We start from the raw sequence: 24,045 nt of genomic DNA on the forward strand, positions 1-24,045 counted from the left end.
ATAGCTGATTTCCAATTCTGTATCTATCACTTGACAGACATGTTTGACGCTGGGAAAATTATTTAACATCTTTGCAATAGATACTACTCAACATTAAGAAGCAAAAGTAAGATAATTATAGGAAATGTAATAGATGCTCAATAAATATACATTTCCTTTGCTATGTGTTTATTGGTAGCAAAAGGGAAGGCTGGTGACTGAAACATCAATGGGAGCATGAAGAAACAGCCTATATAACCCCACATCCCTATCTCTCTCACTCTGTCCCCCCAAAACATACAGTCCACATATCATAAATACCCTGACTCAATCGCAAAGCTCAATATTGCATGCCATTCCTTGTTTGAAATGGGAAGTTCTGAATATAAGAAGCTGATGGGGGCCAAGTGTGGTGGCTCATGCCTGTAATCCCACCACTTTGGGAAGCCGAGGCAGGTGGATCACGAGGTCAAGAGATCAAGACCATCCTGGCCAACATGGTGAAACTCTGTCTCAACTAAAAATACAAAAAAAAAAAAAAAAAAAAAAAAAAGCTAGGAGTGGTGACACGTGCTTGTACTCCCAGCTACTCAGGAGGCTGAGGCAGGAAAATCTCTTGAACCTGGGAGGCAGAGGTTGCACTGAGCCGAGATCACAACACTGCACTCCAGCCTGGTGACAGAGTGAGACTCTATCTCAAAAAAAAAAAAAAAGAAGAAGCTGATGGTATGACCACATGCTTATATGTGCCAAACATAAGTTATCATACTGAAAACACTAGAATTTACCATTTTTAAAGTTAAAAAACAAAAGTCACTAACAGGGGAGCTCCAGTTTGTATTGAATTTCTCATCCACGTCCTTCTGTCTTGGGGAAATTTATGCATCAATTAATGTGTTTTCTCTATAATTGCAGAAAGATGGAGATTCTCATTACCATTCATCCTTGTCAGCGTCGCAATTGCAAAAGTGCTGAATGTCCAGGCAGCTCTCGTCTAGGCCACACTCACACTGCTGGACCCCAGGAGGAGAACCTCCCCAGTAAGGGTGCCTTTCATTGGACCGCCCAATCCACCAGGTAAATGGTGTTCCATCTGGAAGACAAGATATTCCACCAGTCAGGGTAGGGCAAGTCTGAAGTAACACAGGGGATGGCACAGAAACTGAGCTGAAAATATCTTGGAGGATAGATGTATATAGATAATCTCCTTCCCTCCCTCACTTCCCCCCTTCCCTTTGCTTGCTTTCTTTGTTTCGTCATCTCATTTTTTGTTCCTTCTTTTTCCCTCTTTGTCCCTCTTTCTCACTCTTTCTATATATTTAAATTTGTATTTTTATACCTATATGCGCCCATATATGTACACATATAAACGACATTTTTATCAAAATGTTTGTATAGTCAAATATTGATGAATGGCAATGTTGACAGGCAGTGTCATAAACTTAAATTCTCACCAGGTCAGGCACAATTGAGTAAGTTGGGTCAGAATTTAGACCAAAATATTTTAATATACGAATTTTAAAAAATAATAACTTTCTTTTAAAACTACCAAAGAGAAAATGAGAGCACTAGGGCCAAGATTAGCCTGACCTCTGTCCTCAGTTCTGGGTAGACAATGAGGAAGTTAGAGACTCAGGTGAAGAAGAGGTTGGCTGTGTAAGAGGGCTTGTTCTGACGGTCTCCCATTGATTTCTCTCATGATAATAGCAGCCCTACAGTTGCCATGTCTTCTGATTTTGTCTTTTAAAAAGAAGTCATAAGTTCCAAGCTCAAAAATTTGGGGAAAAAAAAATAAAAGCACTGTTAAAGCTGATAATATGTGGACAAAACAAACTCTTGTGCAGGTTATATTTAACCCACATAAAGGTGGTATGCAACCTGTGATTTCCAGCATTTATAGCTAACTGGAAACCATTTTTGAGTCTTGTCCTTGTTAATTTTTTTCTTTACAAAATGTAGTTTAGTGAAATCTTTTGGATTTTTTATGATTGAGAATATTTCAGTAGCTTAGAATTATCATTCTTAAAGTGATACTGCATCCAAAACAAGATAGGCAGATAAAGGTGTTATACATCATTAGGCTAAAGGATGTGAGGCCTGGGCCTTTGGTAATTGTGTTATTTGTGATTGATATACAACAGGTGCTTAACATGTGCTTATTTAAAAAATGAAAGAAATATTTATTAAGGGCCACTTTATATCATTTGCAATTTTACAGTGAATAATAGCAATTGTCTGAGGATGTTACAAGGTTGAAATTTTGCCTAATCAAGATTCCAGTTTACATGCGTATTCTTATGTACAAACATAAAAATCACAATTAATCTCTATATACAAAGAGCAACAACTTTCTCTTACTTGCCTCCAGGCTATGATCCCCATGAAAGCCACTGAGGTAAGTAGGAATAGAGCAGGCAACCTAAAGCTTTCAATAACCTGAAGGCCATAAGAAAAACATACAGAAGATACTTTGAAAAGCAGCGGCATTTTAGGGGTGCTGATTCATGAAGCAGAGGGCCTGGAGGACTACAGTCATCCCAACATGGCACTCCACACTCTGCCTACAGTAAGTTCAATTCCTATGTCATCTTTAAAGCTAGAGTTTCAATTAGAGATGTCTGTTAACCAGTGTTTTCTTTTAAAGAATAGTGATAAACAATGTGAATTCATTTTCTTTAGTTTCAAATAACTGTATATCACTGTCAAATACTACATACGAATTGCTTTCTTCCTAAATCCCTTCTCGGGTGAGCCAAGCATACCTGGCCTAGAGGACTGGCAGGCTTATTTGGAGCATGGAGCACATTCAGGGCTGGAGTAAGCTTAGGTGGGTCATCACAGCGTGAGTCCGGCCAGCATGAGGGTGAAGCATTTTGTATTTGAATACATTTGTCAGTGTTGTCCTTGAGCCCAAGAATGGAAAGAAATCTCTCAAATTCTCCCTCCTTCCAGCAGCCCAGGCCTCTACTCTCAGACTCTAGAATCCAGACTACACAGTCAAATCCAATGAGCAAGAGTTACTTTGTTTATGAACTACCCGAAAGGCTATAAGCACATTAATTGCATCGTTACTAATGGTATAAGCTCTGAACAGCCAATTTGTGTCCAGCTTCTGGTGGATGTGTTGCTTCTAGTAGATTTACCAATTCTTATTTGGTGTTTTCACCCCCAAGAAGTTCCATTAGCAGCCCAACTCTTAATTCTGTTTTCAATCCATCAACATCTTGCACCACTTTGGCCTCTTAGTGCCTCCCTCCTAATGTCTGGCTTAAAGGTTGAGAAGTTAAAAGGTTGAAATATGTTTTAACCAATTGACTCTCAACAAACAAGAAGAAAGAGAGAACAAAAAATTATATATGTATATATGAAAACTGGAGGATTATTGCTAAATTTTCCCTTTAGATGTCCCATCTTTGTTCTTGGTCCCTGTGGAGTACTGGAGAGATTACAGCAAATGAAGATACTGAGGATCAAATGGGTTTGACTCGCCTCAAGTCTTGACGCTAACCATGTAGTCAGGAAGAAAAAACACAACCTAGGCTGCAAATTTTGGCCATTGCAGAAATTGAACTTTTTCTTTCCTGACAGGAGGTTCTTTCAAAAGTGAAGGAACAAAGCATGATTATAAATATTTTATTTACAAAATATGCATTCATTCAACAAACATTTACTAAGGATTAATACTATTTCAGACACGGTTCTAGGCACTTGGAATAAATCACTTAAGAAAACATACCAAAATAAAGAAACAAACAAAACATGCCCTCCTGGTCGTTACATGGTAATTAGGAGGAAATGACAATAATAATATTTAAATAATTTAGTATTTAGAAAGGGATAAGAGGTATGTTGTATTAGTCCATTTTCATGCTTCTGATAAAAACACACCTAAGACTGGGTAATTTATAAAGAAAAAGAGGATTAATGGACTCGCAATTCCATCTGACTAGGGAGGCCTCACAGTCATGGTGGAAGGCAAAAGACATGTCTTACTTACATGGACAAGAGAGAATTGAGTGCCAAGTGAAAGGGGAAACCCCTTATAAAATCGTCAGATCTTGTAAGACTTATTCACTACAATGAGAACAGCATGGGGCAAATTGCCCCCATGATTCAATTATCTCCCACCTGGTACCTCCCACAACACATGGGAATCATGGGAGCTACAATTTAGGATGAGATTTGGGTGGGGACACAGCCAAACCCTACCATATAAGGAAAATATAAAACAGGCTAAGGAGAGCAAGTGTGCTGTGAAGAAGGGTGTGTTGCAATTTTAAACCATACCAATCAGGAAAGACTTTGATGAAAAGATATCCTGAACAAAACTCACAGGCCACGGATAAGCCACCTGTGGCCAACGGAAAAGCTCATTGCAGACAAAGTAAATGAACAACATAAAGAACAAATCAGGGCAATTTTTTAGAATCTATGGCTAGGTTTTTAAACTGCACTTTGCAAAATGTTGCAAATGTTCTGATAGGAAGGTTTAACAGGAAAAAAAAGGGTAGCATAAAACAGATAAAATAGAACTTAATTGATCAGATTCTTGAATAGAAGCTAAGAATTCACTCTGCCTGTTCCAAGCCAAAATGTATTTATTATGAAGATGCTGGACTGCCACAGAATCATAAATATAAAACCCTGCCCAGCTGGCTGCCCCTGAATGCCAAACGCTTAGAGACCGATTCAGTCGACGTGCTGTCTGCACCACCACGACCTCCCTGCAAGTATCTCGAGCTGCAACCCCTGTCTCCTCAAAGATGAGTTTCTGCAGCCCCTGTGTCTGCAAAAAAGAAGGTTCACATAGAGCCTGCTTCCTGGGGCTATCTTCCCATCAGAGCATCTCACAGGAGGGGCTGATGGGTAAAGCACAAGTTGCACGCTTGAGTCCCACCTAGAAAGGAGATTGGGGATTTAAATTCTGACTTCTTTGCTGTGGAGGCAGGACTCACAACACATTTTCCCCCGATACAGAAATGCTATTCAAAAGCTAAGCAGACACTTAGTATCTCTCAATAGATCAATATTTTAAATCTCTGAAATCTCTATTTCTTCCACCAAATGGGGTTATTAATCCAAATATAAACCTATTCTGATACTTCTGATAAACAAAGAACTCCATGAAATCTGGTGAGCAGGGATTAAGGAGGTTTCACAATTTTGCTTTGAAAACCAGGAAGGCACTTCGCTTTGACAAGAAGCAAATGGGGAAAAATTCTGTCTACCCCCAGCTGCCTGCATGTGACATAGATATCTCTCCACAGTAGAGGTCTGCGTTATGCACTGTGCTTCCGGGGCCTGGGGCTCTGGGGATTTGTGAGGCCAGCTCCTTGGCTAGGAAGCCAGAGTTTTCATACACAGCCCCAGCAGCCATGCAATGCAAGGACTTCCACAAAAGAGCCAAGATTAAGAAAGCAAGAGGACTGGGACCTGATGGGAGACTCCTCCAGGAACTCCCAGTAGCAGCCACAAAGCTCTTAGAGAGTTGGCAAGGTCCTCTGTAAGCAGGATATAAAAAATACGACTGAGGAATTGCATGAGTTTACATTACTTCTATGCAAATATTATTGTCATATGACCTCATGCATATAAACAAGGTATGGGAAAACTCAAATTACATATATGTGTGTGTGTGTGTGTCTGTGTGTGTATATGTTTAATATATATGTATATATATAAATCCTCCTAAGAAAGTATTTGTTTTAGAGTGTACACAGTAAGTGATCACAGAAGGTGATCCTACACACTGCCACACAATAATAATACTATAGCACAATGCAATGTCAGCACTGAGTGCTGGAACCTTCTCAGGACCTCCCTACCCCAAGTTTCAAAGGGATAACCATGAGTGTGTTTTGCTTTGTTGCAGACAACATGCAAACTGAGAGGCACAGTTTAAGCCCTGTAGCTGCCTTCTTTTCAAATGTTCTGTGTCTTTCTGAGTTCCCACTCAAAGTATTTTTATGGACCTAAATTCTTCCCCAGTTTTAAAGTAGAGTATTTGACAAACAAATTAAAAGAAAAAAGTTTGCAAAACTACTATTTAACCCATTTGGCAGAGCAGACTGCATAAGGCTATGTTGTCTTAGGTCTGCCTATAAAACTCCTTGCCAGTGAATTTCAACACAGTGAGCCTCTTCCCCTCTTAATCAGTGCAGACGTAAAGTCCAAATACCTTCACTGTTTCTCCACTGCAGAAATTTCTAGGTGTGTTTTACCTCCAATTTACATTGCCAGCCGCAGGTTTCTATTTTTCTAATTATCCTAAACAGGATAATGCATCATAAACTTGGAAAAGAATTATCTCGGCTGAGCCACAAAAAGACAGAAATAAAAAACAAAATTGCATACTCTAGTATGTCTTGTAAAGAGAATGTAAGTTTGGGGAGGGAATGTATGTGTGAGAGAAAGAAAGAGAGAGAATAAGGATGAGGAGGGAGAGGAAGTAAAAGTGGGAAACAATATTGCATCCTCATTTGTTAAATCAGAGATTTCAGCCCATATAGACTCCTTTATGAGCTGTCTCAGAAAAGTATTATACTTGAATTTGAATAATTCCAGCAGATGAAGTCTAGGGATTTTGCTAATGAGTGGATAACCACACTATCCTGACCCTAAAGTTTCAAGTAGAATATGTATGTATTATATGCAGAGAAATGGTTCAAAGATAGAGAAAATATATATGTTTTACAGAAGACCTAAACACAAATCTAATTTGTACATGCTTAGTTCAAATGATGATTTTTATAATGTAAGAAATTGAAGAGAATTCAAACAGCTTAGTTGCACAATTGTATGGCTTAATCATTGGGAGCTGTTGAACGTAATTCAAATTGGAGATCTCTCTGTAATCTTGCAATTGTTTCAGTTAAAGTCTTGACAACTGGAAAACAGTAAACACAACAGCTTCCTGTTGATAACTACAGCTACGGCCAAGAGAATCTGGCCTCTTCCCATTGCTATGAACAGTCCAAGCAGAATTCCAGACAATGTCAGAATGGAGCTAGAAAGTTTCATAGATGTATACAGACAGTGCACTGTTGAGCTGTTGTTGTCATTGTGGTTATTGCTTTCCCTTACATTTTTCTAAGTTTAGATGTAATGTATTCTCATAGCCTTAGATTCTGGCAAACTCAGTATGCCAACAAGAAGAGTTTTAGTTCTCATTTCTTTTATTCATACAATGTTTGAAGTTGTAGGAGTAAAAGAAATTTGCTGCACTGATGAGCAAATATATGTGGCAGTGGGTTTATGGGTGGAGTAAACCCACTGCCTCACTTGATGTGAGGCTTGGCCTTGCTACTTGTGTAGCTCCACGGAATGTGTGCAGAAATGACGATGGTTCACTTTCAGTATAGACCTCAAAAGGCATGCATGTTTCCACCTGCCCTTCCATAGCTTCCTTGACATGACCCTGGGAACATGCCCCAGCAGGTCATGACCTCTCCAGCCACTGCCCCAGAATGTAACTCAGGAAGCACAGTTACCCAGTGGATGCACAGATGAGTGAGCGTGAGAATAAGGACTGCACGTTGTATGTCACTGAGCTTTGGCAACTGGTTATATAGCATTTTTGGAATAATAACTGATAAAATACAAATTAGGTATATATCACGTGAAAATAAATTCTGTAGGGGTTATAAAGAAGTACATAGAAAGATCAATGATGTCTCTAATTTCAAGGTGTTTGCAATATGGTTGGAAACCCCTAGTGTCTTTCCCATCTGTCCTTCTTCCTTCCCACATGTGATTTACATAAACCCAATCTGAGTTCACCTGGAGTCTGTCCCAACCCAGCCCCAAAGATTGGCAGTGTAACCTGACTTCCATGCCTTTGTCTCCTTCAAACATGGTGCTTGGCTGTCACTGCAATGTAGATAGCAGTTTTCCATGATGGTAATGGTCCTGCCTCATCTTTTTAAGTCTCGATGCCACTTACCCATGCATTCAGTTAAAAACTCTTCACAGAACTTTGAAGGAACTATTCTCACAACTGGTCACTTAACTGTAACCTAATGAAACCAGATCTTGTGCAGCTTTCTCACAGCCTCTGCCCATAGAATGATGCAAAGTTGAAAGTTTTGTGTGTGTGTATGTGTATACACACATATATAATTAATTATATGTAAATTAAATATTATATTCATACTGTATACAATTACTAATTCATATATAAATTAAATATATAATTTGTAAAATTATATAATTAAATGTAATGATGTGAATTGCATATATTATATTCAATGATTTAACTGTATGCTGTGAAAGGTCATGGTGTAATATGTGAATGATATAAACTTTAATGAACTTTTGCTACCTTAAAAGAGCTCATAACACTTAGAGGAAGGAGGCCCTGCACACAGCTAAGAATACTGAAAGTCAGAGTGAGATCAGTGCCAAACAGGGCAGTTAATAAAATTCTAGAAAAGCCCAGAGTAAGAAACTATGACTTCTCACCAGGGGTCGTGGGAACAGTTTTATGCAAATGGTGGCATTTGAGCAGAGGCTCGGAGGCTCGGTGTTGAGGACTTCGACAAAGTGTGCCATGGAGAAAGAATCTGTGCAGGTAAGGATCACAAAGAAAAGGAGATCTGATTTTCACTGCAGTCGTCTTTAGGAAATGACTGTTTGGAATAATTAGATTTCTGTACATACTAAACATGCTTTATTTCATTGCTTGTAGTTAAGAACTGGGGGCTTAAAAATAAATCTAGAGAGAGAGGCCACCAAAGTTATAAGGCCAGGAGATTACCAGTGATTGCAGCAACATGCCTCACTGTATGAACAAAACACACACCATCAAAATGCTGATTTAGAAAAGAAGATTCTGCCAACAAAAGAAAGTGTTTTATATGCTCTTTCTTTCTAAATAGAATATCATTTCTGAGAAAACATTTAGTCAGAAAGAAAAACAACTTCATCCATCTCGGAAAATAATGGCAGGCATTCATCAAAGTCAATCTTCGTCTTCCTGCTTGCTGGTCAGGATCATTAATTCAAAACATATGTCTAATAGTGTGATTAAGGGCTAGTCTGTGACATTAGGAATTAACATTTTTATAATGTTGTTCAATGTTCTCTTCTCCCTGCCTGTTGAATTGAAGTGAGCCAAAAAGAGAGAGGGGGAAACAGAAAAGATTAATGGTACTGCCTCTCAAAACAAATGATGAAAGTCACTTTGATGGGATCATTTCAAGCTGGACTAGACAAAGCTCTCTAGAATGTACCATGGGGATCCTTCATGGTTAGACAAAGAGATGGACAACGTGATTAACTTAAATGATTCTTTTGGCATTGTGTGAGTTTTTGTAGGAGAATATAAAAATACCTTTTTTATTGTATATTTTTTTCTTAAGTGCCTCAGTGAAGGATCCCAGTAAGGTTAAACGACAGTTAGAGTCACACGGTGACTGAGCAAACTGTGGGCTGCAGGCTCCAGACATCTGAGACCCTGCACCGCTCCTGTCCTGAACACCCACCTTCACAAAGACTCCCAGACCTTGATACTTTCTTTTTTCTTTCTTTCTTTTTTTTTTCTTTTTTTTGATGGAGTCTCACTCTGTCTCCCAGGCTACAGTACAGTGGCACAATCTCGGCTCACTGCAACCTCCGCCTGCCAGGTTCAAGCGATTCTCCTGCCTCAGCCTCCCAAGTAGCTGGGACTACAGGCGTGTGCCACCACACCTGGCTAATTTTATATTTTTAGTAGAGACTGGGGTTTCACCATGTTGGCCAGGCTGGTCTTGAACTCCTGACCTCAGTTGATCTGCCTGCCTCAACCTCCCAAAGTGTTGGGATTACAGGTGTGAGCCACTTTGCCCAGCAGACCTTGATACTTTCCAATGTGCTGGAAACATCATGAAATAACATGAGCCTTACAGATAAAAATGAATATTTTGAGACACTCTTACAAATCTGTAGGAACTGATAACAATAAAGGAACAACTCAGCATTGGAGTAAGATTTTCAGTTTACTGCACAATTTCCCTGATATGACAAAAGCATTAGTTTTCAAATGCAGAGTGAAAAGAAAGAGGGAGGACTCTCAACTCTTCATCAAGCTGTGATGTAATAAAGAAACCTCTATTGTGTTAAGCCTCAGAGATTTAGTGTGGGGCATGTTCATGACTTCAGCATAGTTTAACTTATACTGATTTACACAGTAAAAAAAAAAAAAAAAAAATGAACGAAAAGCAGAGTTGGAAAAGTAAAATACCAGATATGTACACACAATCTAGAAACTAAGAATTGCAATAAATCTGGCTACTAAAGCCATTGTGTATATTTAGACTCATGATACTAATAAAAACATCCAGAATTAATTGAGCATTTAAAATATTCCAGGCAGATTTATGCTTTTTTTTTATGTTCTAGCTTATTTAATCTCCACAACAACCCTATGAGGTAAATACCTTTATTTCCACTTTGCAGATGAGAAAACAAAGGCATAGATAGAGGTAAAATTACTTGCTAGTAACTCAGCTAGTCGACCACAGACCCTAGCCGCAGCCATAATGATCTCTTTTGTGGGTAATTACAATAGACTCAAAAGTAAAATGCTTGCCTCCATTTTTGTTCCATCCTCCAAAAGTTATTTTTGTAGTATCCAAAAGGGACTTTTAAAGTATGGATCACGTGATTTACCTCTGATTGAAATTTCCCAATAGTTCCCTATTGCAACAAGAAACAAATCCCACCTTCTCGCCATGGCCCATGAAACCCTACGCATGTGGTCCTGCAGATTTCTCAGGCTTACGTCTTATTCCACAATCCAGCCTGTGCCCTGCCCTCCGGCTGTGCTGGCCTCCTTGCCAGCCCTCGCACATGCTCTTTGATGCTTGCTGCTCTCTGCCTGAACCCGTCCTCCCATGGGTCTTCATAGAGGCTGATGTCTTATCACTGGGCCCTGAAGTTAACCGTTAATTATTTCCAGTTAACCCTATCCAAAGCACTCCAACATCACTCTATTGTTCCTTTTACTTTCTTTTTTTTTTTTGAGATGGAGTCTCGCTCTGTTGCCCAGGCTGGAGTGCATTGGTGTGATCTCAGCTCACTGCAACCTCCGCCTCCCAGGTTCAAATGATTCTCCTGCCTCAGCCTCCTGAGTAGCTGGGATTACAAGACAATACCACCACGTCCAGCTAATTTTTGTATTTTTAGAAGAGATGGGGTTTCTCTATGTTGGTCAGGCTGGTCTCGAACTCCTGACCTCATGATCTACCTGCCTCGGCCTCCCAAAGTGCTGGGATTACAGGTGTAAGCCACCGCTCCCAACCTATTGTTCTTAAGAGTACTTACTACTACCTGAAATCATTATTTTTATTTATTTTTCTTTGTTTGTGTAATGTATTCCTCATTGGAATTAGGAAAAGGCTTTTTATGGCTTGTTCATGACTGTATATCCAACATAGAGAATGGTGCCTGGCTTGCACTAAGAACTAAATACATATTTGCTGAATGAACAAATGACCAAATGCCAAAAAAAAAGAAACAATCCAGAAAGATTTTCTAAAGATGACATTAAAAAAATGTGTTTTGCAGAAATATATATGATTATGATGCCTTTAGCTTCTATATAGGTGCATTCATCTTTGGCATTTTAGGTTATCATTGAAGAAATCAAGTGCTTTTTTCCGTTTTAGTCACATCTCCAGAGAAAGACACCTATTAAGCCTTTGAATAAATGCTTACTATAAGTGTGGCATAGAATGAGACCACCATACAGTAAGGTTTTCACGTATCAGTTCATTCATGTATTAAACAAACCTATATAAAACATCTGCAATGGTCAAGACTCTTGTCTGATTGAACCTGCTTAGTATAAAAGACAAAACATTTATGAATCCTGCCATCAAGTTCTTCACAATGAAAGGATAAGGGAAAGAAAATGTTAAATATTATTTTTAATTCAATTTAGAATGAAATAAATTTGATGTTCAATATTAAGCAATATGTGGAAAGCAAAAGGAAAAAAATTGGCTATTTAGTGGAGAGTACAGGGTCAGGGGAAAAATCTAAAGTCATTTTTTTTTTGTTTGTTTTGTTTTGTTTCCTTTTGTTTAGACAGTCTCTCTCGGATGCCCAGTCTGGAGTGCAATGGCGTGATCTCTGCTCACTGCAACCTCCACCTCCCCGGTTCTAGTGATTCTCCCGCCTCAGTCTCTCGAATAGCTGGGATTACAGGCACCCACCATCATGCCCGGCTAGTTTTTGTATTTTTGTAGAGACAGAGTTTCACCATATTGGCCAGGCTGGTCTCGAACTGCTGACCTCAGGTGATCTGCCCACCTCGGCCTCCCAAAGTGCTGTGATTACAGGCGTGAGCCACCGCGCCCAGCCTAAAGTCATTTCTTTTATGAATACACCTGCCATTTCAGTTTACAAACCAGTGAGGAAAGTTGGACATCCATAACACTAACATTCAAAACAAGGTTCACATCACATAACTCATTGAACCCTCTCAACAAAGCTGTGAAGATGCTCATTCTTACAGATAAAGAAATGGTAGCTAACAATGGATTAGCAAATTCCCCAAAATCACACAGAAAAGAAAAAGGATCTTGAATTTAGATCTTATGACTCCAAATCCCAATAATATATATATATATATATATATATATATATATATATATTTTTTTTTTTTTTTTTTTTTTTTTTTTGAGACGTAATCTTGCTCTGTCACTCAGGCTGGAGTGCAGTGGCGCGATCTCGGCTCACTGCAAGCTCCGCCTCCCGGATTCCCGCCATTCTCCTGCCTCAGCCTCTCCGAGTAGCTGGGACTACAGGCACCCGCCACCACGCCCAGCTAATTTTTTGTGTTTTTAGTAGAGATGGGGTTTCACCGTGGTCTCGATCTCCTGACCTCGTGATCCTCCCACCCTGGCCTCCCAAAGTGCTGGGATTACAGGCGTGAGCCACCATGCCCAGCCATATTTTTACATATTATGTGAAACCTGGTCCTATTAGAGATGGGAATAAAGAGTACTATATATTTTCAAAGCACTTGTTCTTGAATCAACATTAAAATAGTATAAATCAAATAATCATTACATTGGTAAAACTACAGATCATTATTGAGTATGTATACTCAACTCTCTTGGGGATATTCCAAACTGTATTGTCTCTCCAACTCTATTAGTATACCTATTGATTTATCTAAAAAACAAATTAAGAAAAGCAAAAAAAAAAAATCTTGTAGAAATAATTGTTCTACTAAGTATCATTGTTTCTATGAAGTCTAATTGGCCTGAACTTCTATAATTTTTCTCAGTAGCTACCTAGGAGTGATAGGCTAATCATGTAACTGGGAATTAGTTGAAATTTTTCCTCTCAAATTATAGCTTCTGGCCACTTGAATCAGAATGATCTGGGATGTCTTAAGGACATATTTTTGTTTGTTTGTTTTTTGGTTGGGCAGTCATTGACTCAACTAAAATTTAATTTTTGTGGAGGAAAGAGGGTACATATTTATAGAGGGGAAAGCTAGAATTCTCTGCACAAAGCTGTCAATAACATTACAATGGATATCACACAGCCATGCGTTAATGCACTTTACCCAGGACATGGGTTTTCAAAAACTTCCCAGACACTTCGGGAGTACAGCCCAAGATTCTCCCATTTATTTCACACTCATCAAGTGACACTAAAACTTCACTCAAGTTTACACACTTAAATTTTAGAATCACAAATTACAAGGTTTGAACTTTATTTAAAATTGTCAGGCCTGTATCCCCTCTCTTTTATGAGGAATTCTTGCTCAATGACACCACGGATTACTAAACACTAATGAGCTACTTAGTTTTAGGTTTTACTCTTACCAAATCGCATGTGTTAGGTTATAGCGGATCCAGCTAAAGAAAGGTAGGATGATAAGTGGAGACAAATAAAATACAGAGAAAAAATAAAGGTTAACTTGGAACTGAGAGAAGGTCACCAAATTTCTGGTTTAACTAATTCTTATTAGAATTAAAAGCAGGCAGTTGCCCTGCTTTTGTCTTGGTCAAATATAAATCTAGTGTGCATGTGATGATGCTACTTTTCTCACAAATTCGCTGCAAGAGTCCCTAAAGAACATCTCCCACAGTTACTCCTTCTTCGCTAGCCCCCATTCCCATTCCCTTTTGCTTCATTTCTGCAGCAAACTCTGTTCCATCATTTTAAAATATCAGTGAGGTTCAGTTAGATTTCTTGTGATTTTTGTTTATCCTGCTTCACACACACACACACAGTCATTAGGTACCAATTCCTGTGTCAAACGCTCTCTCATGCTCACTTTTCATTTGTTTCCGTGGGAAGATGGTAACATTTTTCCTCTCTTCATTCTATCTCTCTCTCCTTGTGTTCATTAGTATCTCCTTGTAGCAGCGTTTACCAGTCTTCCTCCCATCCCACCACCCTTCAGCGGACCAGGTCTTTGGAGATGTGGGGTGTTTTTCTCTGTCCTTTGTCATAATATTTTATATATTGCTTATACACAAATGCCTAAAAAGGCTTGGTTCTCCAGCTCTGCATTCTTTTCTGAGCTGTTTGATGGACAGCTTCTCCATGAGTACCTCAAACGAGTAGCACATTACTATGTGGTGTGTCCTTCTTCCTACTCAGGCTTCTCACATGTTTTCCCATTTTTCGCAGCCTTAGGTTGAGAAGTTTAATATTCTATTCAACAAACACTAGCCTCTTAACCATCAAGACAGCAAAGCCTGTGCATGTCATATTAACACTCTCCCCCATCGAAGCTTTCTTTGCAGATTTCTTTCCAAATCTGCAGTGTGGGCTCACTGTGTCCTGCCTGCACATCACTGCAATCTGCTCTGCACACATGCACTCAACTAGTTTTCTTAAACTAACTATTCGATTACAATGCTTTCTGCCAGCAAAATATTCAATAGTATCTCATTTGCAAATGAATTTAAAGAAACAAAAAACTAGCAATCTCTGCTACTCAAAACCTCTATTCCCTGGTCCCCAAGCTACTTTTCATATTGGTCTACTTTCCTAGACATATATTCTTCCTCAATCAAATTGGGTTGTTACTCATTTTTTTTTAAAAAAAATCTTGTTCATTTAGTTTGAATTTCTGCTAACATAATTCTTTCCTGCAAGAATAGTTGACTTCCACCCTTCCACATTTTGACATATGTAAATTTTGCTTCCCTTCTTTTTCAAAGCCCTTTTTAAATGCTTTTTCCCATAAGAAGTCTTCTCTAACAATTTTATTTGAAAGCATTTCCTCTTCTCAGTTGTATAGCACTTTGAAAAAAATGAAAATTATTGACTGACTGCATACTATCTTATATCGGGCTATTTCTCTTAACTTCCTTAACAAATTGCAATTTCTTTATATAATATCAAGACTAATTATATGTATAATATTCCATTTTCCAGATACTTCTTTACAAAGTTTGAAGAATATTTATTACCTACTATGCTATGTGTGTGTGTGTGTGTGTGTGTTTATAATATACACATGGAGGTATTAACATTTCCCCCAAAAGCTCCTAGTCTTTTCTTAAATAGGGTGTTCAATAAATCAATAATTTTGTGTTAAATAAAGAGAACAGCGAGTAAATGTTGCATTGCTAATCAAAATGCCATTGCAATTATTCATGTTAATAGATCCACCTCCAAGTCACTGTTTCCATTTATCAAGACAACAACTAATCCACTGTTGTTTATATTCTGAGTCTTTTAACCAAAGTTTAAACCCCTCATGGTGATGGCATATTTTATGGAATTTTTGTGTTTGAAAACATGTCACAAAGGGTGAGAACTCTTATGTAAGGAACTCGGTAATTTCTATAGCTTTATCAACTGATTCATACACATTTACTATAAATTAAACTTTGAAATAAGTACTCTTTAGTTGAAAATGTTAAATTCAGTGCATTTTTCTTATGAAAAATAAATTTGGTATGCATTTTAGTCTATTTGGCCAGCTATAACCAAATTCCATAAACTGGATAGCTTATAAATAACAGAAATTTATGTCTTACAATTCTGGATGCTGGGAAGTCCAAAATGAAGGCAATTCTCATGTCTACCTGGAGCTCACTTTCTGGATCAGGGAAACTGCCTTGTTGATGTGTCCTTGTGAGGTAGAAGGGCTTAGGTATTCCTTTGGGCCTGTTTTCCATGGGCATTAATCCTATGCATGAGAACTTTATCCTCATGGTCTGATCCCTTCCCAAAGGCTCCACCTTCTGATGCCGTCACACTGGTGATCAGGATTCAATGTATGAATTTTGGAGGAATAAAAATATTCATACCATAGGAATATGATAGAATTTTATTGATCCATTAATATTTTCTAAGAGAATCTAGTTGCTGAAAAGAAACAAGAAGTATGGAATAAAATAAGTTGAGCAACTGAGACTCAATTATGTATTTTCTCTTCAAAATTATCTAGTCTTTATCAACATTTTATCTTGAGCTCACTCATTATAAAACAAAAAAGAATCAGATTTCCAGCAGTGCACTCAAAAAAGCTATAATATTGATCCCTGACAAGCTGCTATTTTGCATCGTAATGCATTTTAAAAAATTTCTTTGTCTAAGTAAAATATACTAAGATGAAAAACTACACTTGCTCAGAGTAAAAGAATAAAGTTTCACCTAAATGGTGAACAAACAGACCTAAATGGAAGGAGGGTATGCTGTGTTTATATAATAAACTCTTGAATTGTCTTACCCAATTAAGAATTGCATTCCTTTCAACACACATGTACACACACACACACATATACACTCACACTCATACACACACTTACACTCATATACACCCTCACACATGCATACTCACACATACACTCATACACACACTCGCACTCATACACCCAGAAACACACACTCATATACACATGCACACACAAATACACACACACCCATACACACATTCTTACACACAAACACCTATATGATTTTTCTTACCCAAGATTGCCCTTTGCCCTTTCTTATTTCTTTTTTCTTTCTCTCCTGGTTCTCCTTTTTCTCTCTGTCTCTGCATTTGTCTCTCTCTCCCTCCTTCCTTCCTTTCTTTCTTGCTCCCTTTCTCCTCCTCCTCTCCCCAAATTATTTTTACCTCTCCTGTTCCCTCTTCTCTCCCCATATTCCTTCCTTTGATACCCTTCTGAAAGGCAACCTTTTTAAACACCTCAGCACAATCGATTCAACAAGAATTTATCACAATCCTATCTACAGTATTTTATTGTTGATGGTTAATAAGCATTATCTGCTTACGGTAAAAGAAAAAAAAAGAAGTGAAAAAAGGTGAGAAAAGAGCCAGCAAGAACCTTTTAAATAAATACCTACATGAATCAAGTTTCCCTTCAAATTCATTATAGTAGGTGGGCAAATACATCAAAGAGAGCAGGAAGGAGACAAAATGAGTTTGCTTTTCACAAAGCTAATGAACAAACAAAAATTCTCTATTCATTATGTCTGCACTTGAAACATGACTGATGGCTGCAAGTCTAATATTCATTGGAGGTCTGAGCAAGGCATAGACAGAAAGTTGATGGAGCCCACTGATCACACCCATTAGGAAGTGCTGGAAACAGCACGAGGCAGCAACATAAGAAGAATGGGCACAGAGCAGCTCTTCTAATGAATAAAATATGAAGAACTTTGCAATTACACAGACCAGAAAGAAGTGGCCAGAGGATCATCAGCATAACGATAGTAATAAAAATAGGATTTCATGCCTGTATCTCCTATTTCACAGCCCCATATCTGAATAATATTTATTAACCACTCTCATGTTTATGATTATTTACAGGGTATACAACAAAAAAATAAAATAAGCCTATGGATTTCTTGCCTTTGAGGATTTTCTATTCCATAATACCCCACAAAGGTCATTTAATTATTCTGAAAGATATTCTACAATCATAAAACATATGAAATTGGCAATTTTGGTTTCTGAGCAAAAATGTCCCACTTAAAAAAAATACTTTGTGTTTTATAAAACTAGATAAAATCAAAACAAAAAACTAGATGAAATCAAAATAAAATAATTTTCTAAATAAAAATACTGAAAACATTGGCTAGTGTTTACTCAAGACTTACAACATACTAGTTGCTATGTTTCCACATCACAAAAGGTAGAGAAGAATTGAATTTACGAGAGGTTGACCATAATCTACTTAAGGGCAGGGATGATTGGTAGTCATTATATGCCAGCATATTTTAGACATTCAGCAATTCCTTAAATAATAATTGAATGAATAAATACATATCTATTTGCAGATATATATATATAAATATCTGTACACATGTCCACACACACACACACGCACACCGGTATACTACACGAAATACCATTCTCACTAAAAGATGTAGTGATACAAACACTCTTAATAATAACTACAATACAGTTTCCCTAAAGACACATTTTTTACCTAAGATTTAAGACAAGATTTTTATTGAAAACATGTAGCTATATTGGTCAAAGACAGGTATGCATTTTTTCAGATAACATGGTGCAAGGCTTCATTTTTCAAGAAGTCATTTTGTTGCTATCACAAGAAAAAGCTAAGTGATTGGAAATAACATGATATACTACATTAGCACTCAAGTCTGATGCTGGCAAACCTATTCCTTGCCTCTCATCAGGATACACCATTAACAGAGGCTGCCTTCTAGGATCTCAGTCAACATGAACAAGTCAATTAAAGGACTTTTCAGCTGACAGATATAGTTAATGCATTGTTGGCTGTTCTCTTAGAAGTCTAGAATCAAATTAGAAAAATAAGCACATTATAAAAAAAGAATGTTAACAGATTTTTAGGATAGTGTAATTCAAGCAGTATCTAAGATTTAGGACTTATTTTTGGTTATAGAGAAAATATCTCAAAATAGAGGGTGTGGTTATTTTATCTTGAGTGTCTGGTTACTCCAGAACTTTGAGTAACAGCTATCATATTTCATCAAAGATGATAAAATAGGTCATCATTGATAATTGGTCATACAATTATTTTTGTATTGCTAAGAAGGAAAACTGCTGCCAGTTCAACAATCCTACCCCATTGATTCTAAGATTCATTTCAATTTCAGAGGTATCAAAAATGTAAAATAAAATTAGGGTTTGACTGTACTTACACATATAATTAAACTTTTTATAACTCATTGCATCTGAAATTAATGCTCTTTTGTTACCTAGTCAGAAGAATTGCTCAGAATTGTTTATTGAACATGTAACAAGGATAAAGGATGAGGCCTAACAAAGAAAACAATAATAACAAATTCATTATTACTCTATTAATATTTTCTTATGAACAATAACTACTTTTTTTGCAAAAATTAGACATTATTACAAGTATTTCATTGTATTACATTAATAAAAATATTTGAAGATTAGAGTTCTCAAATAAAAAATGCATATACATGGAGTCATTTCAAAGGAGGTCTTGAAATTCTCTGATATTCCTCTCATTGGGAGATAAGGCTTGTGTCTCCTCTTGAATCTGAGTGGGCTGACTCCTGTAGCCAGTAGATCAGGATTGATGTGACATTACATGACTTCCCAGGTGGGATACTAAAAGGCCTGGTAAGGTCCAGTAGTTCTTGGATTATAATTCCATGAAAGGCCCTTGTTGATTACATCCTGAGAGCCTAAAATGCTGTCTCTCTCTGCATACCAGCCAACAAAGTGAGAGGGCCTTTGTAAGATTTTAAGCATATCTGGAAATTCACATCAGACAATAGAAAATATTCTAGTGTATATATTTGATTATAAATTAGAATTGAGTTTAGTTTACAAATTGGATTATGAAGACTCATTAAGATCTTATTTGTGGAGTTGCCAGATTTTAGAATAGTGTCATTCAGAAAAAGGCAAAAAATCCTTGGAATTTTATTAAAGGTTTTAAGCCAATTTCTCCATGCCTCATTCCATGTTTATTACAAATGTTACCTCTCCCATGAAGCTTTTTTGATTAAATCAGCTATGAATAACTATTACTTCAGGCTTTTTTGAAAATAATGTATATGTATTAAAGTTCTATATTTAAAGATACTTTACATTCATTGAAATAAAGAACAACATTGCTTGTGTCTCTTCATTTCTTTGATTTCAGGGGGTTTTCAATGAGAACATGATCAATAAATCTGAACAGATCAATAATGAGTAAGAATATTGCATCAGTAATAAAAAACCACCCAATAAAGAAAAGCCCAGCATCATGTGGCTTCACTGGTGAATTCTAAGCAATATTTAAAGAACTAGTGTCAATCCTTCTCAAACTCTTACTTCCGTAAAGTGAAGAGCAAGGAGCATTTCTTAACTCATTTTAAAAGGCCAGCATTGCCCTAATATCAAAGCAAGACAAGGGCAAATAAAATTGCAGGCCAACATCGCTGATGAACACAGATGTAAAAGAATCCTTCATAGAATACTAGTAAATGAAATTCAAAAGCACATCAAGAGAATCACACACCATGATCAAGTGAGATAAAAGGATTGTTCAACATATACAAACCAATAAATGTGATACACCACATTAGCAGAATATGAGTGAAAACCTTTTTATCATCTAAATATATGCAGACAAAATATTTGCAAAATTCAACATTGCTTCATGATAAAGACTCCCAACAAATTAGGTAGAAGGAACGTACCTCAACACAATAAAGGACATATATGACTAACCTACAGCTAACGTCATACTCAACCTTTAGAGTTGAAAGTTTTCTCTAAGATTAAGAACATGGAAAGGATGCCCATTCTGGCCACTTCTATTCAACATAGTACTTAAAGTCCTGGCCACAGCAATTATATAGAAAAATAAATAAATAAAAGCATCCAAAATGGAAAAAAAAAGTAAAATTGTCTCTGCAGATGACATAATCTTATACATAGAAAACCCTAAAGATGATGCCAAAAACTGTTAGAATAGATGAATTAAGTAAAGTTGCAAAAAATGAAATCAACATTTACAATTTAGTAGTGCTTCTATACATGAAAAATGAATTGTCTGAAAAATAAATAAAACAATCTCATTACAATAGCAACAAAAATGAATTTACTTAGGAATAAATGTAACCATGGAAGTGTAAGATCTGTACAGTGAATACTATAAAGCATCGATAAAAGAAATGGTGAAAAACACACATAAATGGAGAAACAGGCCATTTCATGGATTCAATGAATTAATATTGCTAAAATGACCATACTACCCAAAGTTCAATGCAATCATTATCAAAATTTTAATGGCATTTTTCACAAAAAAAAGAAAAAAATAATTCTACAATTTATAAGGAACCACAAAAGACCCCGAATAGTCAAATCAATCCTCAACAAGAACAAAACTGGAGACATCACACTTCCTTATTTCAAATATAAAGCTACAGTAGTCATAATAACATGGTACTGTCATAAAAGCAGACATATAGATCAACAGGACAGAATAAATAACCTCAAAATGAATCCAGGCACTTAGAGTCAACTACCTTTGGCAAGAGTACAAAGAACAAAACATGGTGAAAGGTCAGTCTTTTCAACAAAGATGTTTGAGAAAACTGTATATCCACATGCAGAAAAATAAAACTGGACCCTTATCTCATGCAATATGTAAAAATCAACTAAAAATTGATTAAAAATTTAAACATAAGACCTGTACCTGTAAAAATAACAAGAAAACACTGGAGAAAATCTTCATGGTGTTAGTCTGACCAACATTTTTTTAGCATGACCCCAAAAGCACAGACAACAAAAGTAAAAATAAACCAGAGGGACTGTATCAAACTAAAAATATGCTGTAAATTAAAAAAAAATCAACAATCGAGAGTGAAAAAATATCCTATGGAATGCAGGGGAGGAAATATCTGCAAACTATACATCTGATAAGGAGTTAATCACCAAAATCCATAAGAAACTGAAACAACTCAACAGCAATAAATAAATAAATAATATTTTAAAAGAAATGAATAGACTTTTTTTGAAGAAGACATACAAATGGCTAACAAGTATATGAAAATCTATTCAAAATCACTAATTGTACTAGTCTGTTTCCACACTGCTATAAAAAACTATTTGAGACTGGGTAATTTATAAAGAAAGGTTTAATTGACTCACAGCTCCTCATGGCTTGGGAGAACTTAGGAAACCTACAATCTTGGAGGAAAGCAAATGGGAAGCAAGGCACAGCTTATATGGTGACAGGGGAGAGAAAGCTAAAGGGGGGAACTGCCAAACACTTTTAAACCATGAGATATTGTGAGAACTAACTCACTATCTTGACAACAGCATAGGGGAAACTCCCTCCATGACCCAATCACCTCTTACCAGGTCCTTCTCTTGACACATGGGGATTACAACTTGAGATGCAATTTGGGTGGGGACACAGAGCCAAACCATATCACTAATCATCAGAAAACTGCAAACCATAACTACATGAGCTATCACCTCAGACCTGTTTGAATGGCTGTAATTAAAAGAGAAAATATAACAAGTGTTGGTGAAGACACGGAGAAAATAGAACCCTTGTACACTCTTGGTGGGAATGTAAATTGGTATTGTCATTACAGAAAACAGTATGGATGTTCCACAAAATAATTTAAATGGAACTATCATATATATATATATACACACACACACACGTACACACACACATATATACTATGCACACACACACATACACAGTGAAATGTTATTCAGCTTTTAAAAAGTAATTTTTGCCATTTTCAACGACATGAATGAATCTGGAGGACATTATGCTAGTGAAAAAGCCAAACACAGAAAGACAAATACCTTATGATCTCATTTACATGTGGAACCTAAAAATTTGAATTCACAGAAGCAAAGAGTAGAATGGTAGTTTCCAGGGGCTGGGGAGTAGGGAAAATAGAGACATGTCATTTGAAGAGTACAAAGTTTCAGTTATGCAGAATAAGGTCTGGAGACCTAATATGTGGCATGATAACTATAGCTGATACTAATGTACTGCACACTTTAAATGTGCCAAAAGAGTAAATCTTAAGTGGTCTCACCACAAAAAAAAAGAAAGAGTGAGAGACAGGGGAAGGAAAGGAGAGGAGAGGAGAGGAGAGGAGAGGAGAGGAAGAGGGAAGGAGGAAGGGGAAGGGGAAGAGGAAGGGGAAGGGGAGTAAAGGGATGGAAACTATGTGAGGTCATGGATATGTTAATTAACTTCATTGTGGTAATCATTTCATAATGTATAACTATATCAAAACATCATGTATACCATATATATACAATTTTTGTCAATTATTCTTCAACAAAGCTGGAAAAAAATAACAATCCCTATATCTGCTATAAACTATAGATGAAGACTGTCCTAGTAAAAACAAAAAATACAATTATGGAAATATTTTTTTAATTCAATTTTGGCAATAAAAGAGAAAAAAATCATTGTCACACATTTCTTACTCACACACAAAAATAGAGTTTACAAATCGGTGGGAAGTAAATGATTTTTTAAACAGTGAGTTTGAAAATAAATTTGTGTGTATGTGAGATCCTGTAGAGAAGAACACAGAGCCGTTTGCCAGAAAACGTCCTCAATAGACTACCCTTCAAAAAGTCAGTACGTTGAATTTCAGGGGGAAGAATTTCTTAAAGAAATTCATATAGTGGAATCTCCTTTAAAAAAAAAAAAAGCTAAGGGAATTTCCTTTGAAAAAAGCTGAGGGATTGAAGCTGAGGGATTGATGTGCTACAGTAAAGGAGTCGCCTTTGAATTGCTGGCTTAATCTAAAGACTAAAATTCAGAACACATGAGTAGCATTGTCTTCCCATGACCCTCCCTCCCACTGATACTACTTTTCTGAGCTGGGCTTTGGGTGAGTTCTTGATAGAGAGCACATTAAGGGCCTGTGATGTGGGATGCTGCTTGGAATTATGGTCAAATGCTTTACAGAAGAGATGAGATAAGGATGCAGCTGTCCATCCAATGTATTCAAGCAGGGCCAGGGAGAAAGCTGGACTCAACTGTGTCTTCAGACTTTTAGATCTCCACACACATTACTATTATGGTGATTTGAGCACAGGCTATCAGAAAATATTGGTGAATTAATTGATCACATGTATATTTATCTTTAACTTGGTAT

At 36.9% G+C, this 24,045-nt stretch overlaps 1 protein-coding gene across 5 annotated transcripts in view; it reads right to left on the bottom strand.

Annotated features, from left to right (window-relative positions):
* CNTNAP5 (contactin associated protein family member 5) overlaps positions 1-24,045 on the bottom strand; it is an 884,209-nt gene that overhangs the window by 173,715 nt on the left and 686,449 nt on the right. For all 5 annotated transcript variants that reach the window (XM_055262660.1, XM_055262659.1, XM_055262661.1 and 2 more), the window contains exon 14: positions 916-1,072. In XM_055262660.1, the coding sequence (XP_055118635.1) occupies positions 916-1,072 (157 nt within the window). The remainder of the gene's footprint in view (positions 1-915; positions 1,073-24,045) is intronic.

This window comes from Symphalangus syndactylus, chromosome 22 (assembly GCF_028878055.3).
Source record: "Symphalangus syndactylus isolate Jambi chromosome 22, NHGRI_mSymSyn1-v2.1_pri, whole genome shotgun sequence".
Taxonomy (NCBI): Eukaryota; Metazoa; Chordata; class Mammalia; order Primates; family Hylobatidae; genus Symphalangus; species Symphalangus syndactylus.